Raw genomic sequence first — 6,712 nt, forward strand, 5'->3', positions numbered from 1 at the left:
GGCCTGCAAGACAGAACTGTTCCACCAGGCGTTCAATTAGGAGCTGCCCCGGGAGAATGCCCTGTCGCCTGAAATCTTTGAGTCAGCCTGAGCCACCCGCGCTATATTAGATCGCGATCGACCACCAGGATGGCACGGAAGTCTGAGCGCCATCCCAAATGTAATGCTGAACTTATTCTGTTTAATTGTTAGCACCTTTTAATGTTGTAATTGTTACATGGTTTTATGATTATTATACCATTTATTGTTGTTTTTATCCTATTGTAAGCCGCCCTGAGCCGGCCATGGCCAGGAGGGCGGGGTATAAATGTAATAAATTTAATAGATAAATAAATAAATAAATGACAGCCACAGTTTCCCATTCTGCCTCGCAATGGGCCATTAACCAAGGTTTAGGTCGGGCTTCCCCCAATCGTTTTGAGACCTGCAAGCACTTTTGGAATTCTGACAGTGAAGATCCCCTACACCTGACAGACAGTTGTCTGTCAGGGGCAGCAGCAGTTGCAGGGTGCTTAAAGCCAGGAGGGAGTTACTGCCCCAGCAGTAATGCCTTAGTGATCCTGCCAGCCTCGCCTCCACAGTGGCTTCTAATACTCCTCCCCCTCCCCCTTCTACACTGGACAGGCAGCTCACCTGGCCTCACTGGACAGATCAGCTCCCCTGGGGAAAATGGCTGCTCTGAAGGGTGGACTCTATGGCACTGTACCATGCTGAGGCCCCTCCCCTCCCCTCCCCAAACCCCACCCTCTCCCGGATCCACCCCCAAAGTCTCCAGGTATTTTCCAACTCAGACCTGGCAACCCTAAAACGAACAGCTGTGGTGAAAAGACGCACAAAGGAACAGGAAAGTCCTCACCTGTTTAGAAATCCTCTGAATTTTCCAAAGTTGGCAGTCCTGAGGCCTATCTCGCATACATCAATGGGCTCCTGGCCAAATTTTGCCCCACCCATTGCTGTTCTGAGCATAACATTGCTTCAAAGAATGACTCAAAGAGGCTGTGTGGAGAAGAGAAGAAAAGAAGAAGAGAAACACGCTGGCAGAATTTTCGGATCGGGCTGCTGGAGGGCCCTGAAGTACCTGGACTTTGCTTCCTTTTGGGGATTTCTGCCATTTCTGACTTCTCCTTATCGCTTCTGGGATGGGGAGGAAGTGACACAATCAGCTTTCTTTCTTTTTCAGAAACGGAGAGTAGGGAAATGCAAACCCTGAGGGTTGGATCTACCTCTGTATGATACCAGGAGTTTTGAAGGGAACCTTTGAATCGCTATGGCCCCTGGTAAAAATGAAGTGGGGACAGACAAAAAAGACGAGTTGCCTTTCTCAGTCTCGTTCTGCTGGAGTCAAACAGAGGACCACTCTGCTCACCGGAGGGAAGGTAAAGTGAATGACTTGCTCTGCCGGTTATGGGGGGGGGGGAGGAATAATAAACTGAAAGGTAGAACTGAGCTAAGGAAGAGACCCATTTCCCTCATCACAGGGAATTGCTGGAGCTGGCATACAAAATTTTAAAAATGACACATGGGGAGGATGTGGAGAAAGAAAATGTTGTCTCTCGTCCCAGTAATACTAGGGGGCACACGGTATAAGCAACGAAGGGCAGGACGTTCAGAATAGAGGAGAAGCAGAACTTCCTCACGCAACACTGAATGATGGAGTTGGCTGCTGTAGAGATTGGATTAGAGGGCTTTTAAAGGCAAATCCAGAGAGCCATTGTAGTGGAACCTCTCTGTCTAGTGGCAGTGTACCTCTGAATATGTGGGAATTTGGGGGGAAGCACAAATGCAGGGAAGGGACGTTGCCTTCTGCTTTGTGGCTACCTGGGGCATCTTGTTGGCCAGTGTGGGAAGCATGATGCTGAACTGGATGGAACCCAGGCAAGATCCAGTAGGCCTCTTCTTACGGTCTTCTGACTTTGTGCTTATTTTATGTATGTTCAGCAGTTCGAGACCCGGATGCCGCATGACAGAGTGAGCTCCCATCTCTAGTTCCAGCTCCTGTCAACCTAGCTACCTTGGTAGCCACCAAAAACAAGTTGACAGCCTAGTAAAAACAAAACATTGCACGAAAAGCCCTTCCAGGAAGGAGGGAGCCAAGATATAGGTTGCTTTTCCTGCTGGATCAGGGATGGCCATAACTGAAAATAATAGTTCCAGCATGGTAGATGCCTAAAGTAAAGGTAAAAGTTCCCTTGCTCGAAAGCCAGTCGAGTCCGACTCTAGGGTTGCGGTGCTCATCTCCGCTTCAAAGCCGAAGAGCCAGCGCTGTCCAAAGACGTTTCCGTGGTCATGTGGCCGGCATGACTAAACACCAAGGCGCTCGGAACGCTGTTACCTTCCCACTGAAGTGGTCCCTATTTATCTACTTGCAATTTCTTGCGTTCGAACTGCTAGGTTGGCAGGAGCTGGAACTAGAGATGGGAGCTCACTCCATCATGTGGCACCCGGGTCTTGAACAGCCTGCAGTTCAGCGTCTTAACCACTTGAGCCACCGCAGCTCCTTGGTAGATGCCTAGTAAGGCCTAAATACTGCCCTTTACAACTCCAAATTACTACCATTCTCTTGGTGCACCTTGATTCATCTTACTTCGGCCAGCAACTGTTTTTCTGGGGGAGCCATCTGGGAAGGAACTGGAGGTGGTGGTGCTTTGCCTCTATCACTAGGGTTGCCAACCTCCAGGAGTTGGCTGGAGATCTCCCGCTATTACAACTGATCTCCAGGCATCAGAGATCAGTTCACATGGAGAAAATGGCTGCTTTGAAAGGCAGACTCGATGGCATTATATCCTTCGCCGCCCCAAACCCTGCCCTCCTCAATCTCCAGCCTGAAAATCTCAAGGTATTTCTCAGCCCAGAGCAGGCAAAACTCTCTGCCTCCCACCCTCAAAGTTCTTTGCTTGCAAGTCCTAAAGCTACATTTGCTTCTTTCTTGCAGTGGTCAGGAACCCTGTTCCTCCAGCTCAGGGGTGGCCAAACTCGCTTAACGTAACAGCCACATAGAATAAATGTCAGCTGTTTGAGAGCCGCAAGACATGAACAAATATTACAGTCACGTTTTTATTTTAAAATATGCAAATTTGCTTATTTATTAACATTAAATGAGACTGCCAAAATAAAAACAAATAGGGTAAAAACAGATATTGATAATGATATTTATCTGTCCAATTATATTTATTTGTTTGGTAATGATATTTATTTGTCTAAGAGAGAGAGAGAAAGAGAGAGGTGGAAAGAAAGAGAGAGAGAGAAACAAAGAAAGCAAATAGATGGGAGGGAGAAAAAGTATGACCCCGCCCTCGCTTCCCCAGCTGCCTTTTTGGGAGCCGCACAATGTGTGTGAAAGAGCCGCATGTAGCTCCCGAGCCGCGGTTTGGCCACCCCTGCTTCTGCTCCAGCTCATCTCAGAATACATTAAAAAAAATTCTCAGAGAATTTGTGGTGAAAAATGTGGGTCTTTCTAAGCTTTTCCTGAGATAACTTGTAAAAGGCAGGGGAGATCAGCTCCACCCACGCCATCCCTGACGGTCAGCCCCTTCTGAGCGAATTCACCCTTCCAAAAATGTGGAGGTACCCATAGTGGTGACCAGCGTTCCCTCTAAGCTGTGGGGTCTTGTGAGTATGCTCAAGACCAGCATTTCCTGACAGGATTATTGAGATTTGTAGTTTTCTATTCCCCCCCCCCCAGCCCACTGGTGGCTACTGTAAGCCAGGTCTGAGTTCAAGGTTGGAGTTTTGAAACTGTGGGAGTGTTAAGTCTGGTGCTTAACAAATAGTCAGAGAGTGATTTCAGCAAAACTCAGGTTTATTCAGCTCGATGATCACTTCTCCAACACGGTACAACATTCGATAGCCCGAACAGCTTCTCCATTGCAGCTGCTCGGTATTTAAACATTCCGGGCTAATGTAGCCACACCTCCTATACAGATATCAACCTATCAGGTTGAACGCATTAAGTCCAATCACAAGCGTTCCCGCTTCCCGTCTGTTTGAATGTGATTGATCGCATGAGTCTTGGCGCGAATCCCCGGCCAAGACAAAGCTTAGCATAGCTTCCCTATGAGATGATTTCACGTTCATCTTAATGCATTCAGGGCAGCTTCTGAATACATTACAGGGAGTTAATAGTTTGGGAAGTATCTTTGTGTGGGCTGGATTTGGCTCAAGAATCTCGACAGCCTGAGTGGTGTGGTGGTTCGACATGGATTAATGGAATTCCTTTTCCTTGGGCAATGAAGATTAGTGGTTGTCCTCGGGCGGCTCACTTTTGCTTAACCTACATCACAAGGTTCTCAAAAGGTGGTAGGGGACGACAACAACAACAACAACAACTGGATATTTCCATCCATTTATACCACTCTGAACTCCTTAAGAGAAAGATGGGATAGAAATGTGTGCAGTGAAAACACGAGAGAAGGAGTGGCCAGTATAGTACCAAGCAATGCTCCCTGTAAACTGTGGAGTCTTGTGAGCAAAAATTCTACTTCGTGAGCTACTGGCGTTAAAGTTGTGAGGAAGTGATTTGGTTACTGCATAAATTAGTTTGCTCTGGAGCCATCCTTTTTGAGCTAAAACAAAAATGTGTGAGCAGGAGGCTAAAAAACTGTGAGCTAGCTCACACTAACTCAGCTTAGAGGGAACACAGATACCAAGCACTGTCAGGGACCAGTGGGCCAAGTGAACTATTCACCACAATAGCAGTCAGCTTTTTTTTGGTAGGGGGGTGGTTTCTGTCACTGGAGGATTAAATCCTCCACCTCCATTGGGCTATGAGACACTGACTACTTCTGTTATCTTGATGCTGAGTCTCCTTTACTGACGCTTCCCAGAACTTCTCAACGGTCAAGTCCTCATGGTCCTGTCTGCTCGCAAGGCCTGCTCGCCTCCCCGTTTTGATATGAATCTTTGTGCAGCGAGACTGAAGAGCTTGGGAATCCAGGTGAGGTTTCACGCCTTGGTGAATACCTGCAGAGCAGACACCTGGCTGTGTCGGTAGTGCCGTCTGATGCAATACCATATGCTTATCTAGCCTCCATGCACATAGAAATCGGGATCCACCAGATGGGAGGGCATGAATAGTCATTTTGTGTGGGCCGACGGATTCTAGAGTTGCAGCCTCTTCACTCTTAACTGGCTGCCATCCAGCACAGAGTGATTTCTGTGAATTTATGTGCACCAAAGCTGGATTGTGGTAATGGAATCTACAGCACAGGATGATCCATTGTGGAGCCATCTCTTTTACACACAACACTCACATATATACCCATCAGATCAAGGAGACTGAGCCGACTGAAATTGAATCCAACGAAGATGGAGGCCCTGTAGTTAAGTCATAGTGGTCTGGGATTAGGGGACTCACTCCCATCCTTCTCTGGGGCGCCACTGGTGCCATCGTCAGCGGTTAGGAACTTGGGAGTGCTCTTGGATGCAATGCCATATGATGGATTAATGATGGATGCCCAGGTAGCAGCCACTACTAAGTCAGCCTTTTACCATCTTCAGCTGCTTAGGCAGCTGGTTCCTTTCCTCAAACCCAGTGGCTTGGCAACAGTGACCCATGCAATGGTCACCTCAAGACTAGACTACTGTAATGCTCTCTACATGGGGCTGCCCTTGTCCTAAATCCGGAAGCTACAGCTGGTGCAGAATGCAATGGCCAGGCTCTAGTTGGGTCTCTCCTTGCAGGAGCACATCCAGCTTGCACTGAAAGTGTTGCATTGGCTGCTTATAGCATACAGAATTCCCTTCAGGGTGCTGGTTCTTACCTATAAAGTCCTTTATGGTCAGGGGCCTGCATACCTGAGGGACCATCTTTCCCCACATGTTCCCCAGAGAGTACTATGTTCAGGGTCACAAAATCTGGTTCTCCCTGGCCCTAAAGATGCCAGCCTGGCTATGACCAGGGCAAGGGCTTTTTCTGCGGTGGCTCCATGCTGGTGGAATGAGCTCCCTGAAAACATCAGGGCCCTGCGGGATTTATTACAATTCTGCAGGGCCTGCAAGATGGAGCTCTTCCACCAGGCATTTGACTGAGGAGTCGCATTTAATTTAATTAAATAGCCCGTCATAGACTTAGGAGCTTGCACCCTGGAAATCATCATTGGCTCCCTGTGCTGTGCCTGTAGTAATATATCATGGGGGCCTGACAGCTGCTTATAATAACTGTTACTGACTGCATACCCATTATGGTGATATATATTTTTTTGGTAAACAAACTTTTTATTTTCAATAGGAACTTAACATCCAACAATACTCATTTTCATTTTCCCTTCATTTACCCCGTTCCCCTTACCTCCCCTTCCTCCTGTGGCTTCCCGCAATGCTTCCACCCTTCCACCCACATTGTAATACATCATCAGTTAAATCATTTTTCTTATCACTACTGTCTCCAGATAACATCAATTAACCTAATATTGTTCTAAACATATTAAATTTTGTTTTACATCCCAGTTCTTTTCCAGGTATATTTTAAAGTCACTCCATTCTTCCAAAAATACGTCGTCTTCCTTGTTATTCAGTTTTTTTGTAATTTTATCCATTTCAGCCATGAATAGAACTTTTTGTATCCAGTCTTCGGTCTCTGGTACTTTTTCATTTTTCCAAAATTGTGCATAAATCATTCTTGCCTTACAGAGCTCTTCTTACAGGGGCTACTGTAAGCTCTTAGAGGATTGGCTACATTAGGGGTGTATGGCCTAATATGCAAAGACATTCCTGC

At 46.9% G+C, this 6,712-nt stretch overlaps 1 protein-coding gene across 1 annotated transcript in view; it reads left to right on the plus strand.

Annotated features, from left to right (window-relative positions):
- Positions 1-1,017: 1,017 nt before the first annotated feature.
- LOC107124832 (chromosome unknown open reading frame, human C9orf91) overlaps positions 1,018-6,712 on the plus strand; it is a 21,459-nt gene continuing 15,764 nt past the window's right edge. Inside the window, exons 1-2 of the mRNA XM_015428339.1 lie at positions 1,018-1,376; positions 4,824-4,933. Coding sequence (XP_015283825.1) covers positions 1,268-1,376; positions 4,824-4,933 — 219 coding nt within the window. The 5' untranslated portion in view covers positions 1,018-1,267. The remainder of the gene's footprint in view (positions 1,377-4,823; positions 4,934-6,712) is intronic.

Source organism: Gekko japonicus, unplaced genomic scaffold (assembly GCF_001447785.1).
Source record: "Gekko japonicus isolate JY-2015 unplaced genomic scaffold, Gekko_japonicus_V1.1 scaffold4054, whole genome shotgun sequence".
NCBI lineage: Eukaryota > Metazoa > Chordata > Lepidosauria > Squamata > Gekkonidae > Gekko > Gekko japonicus.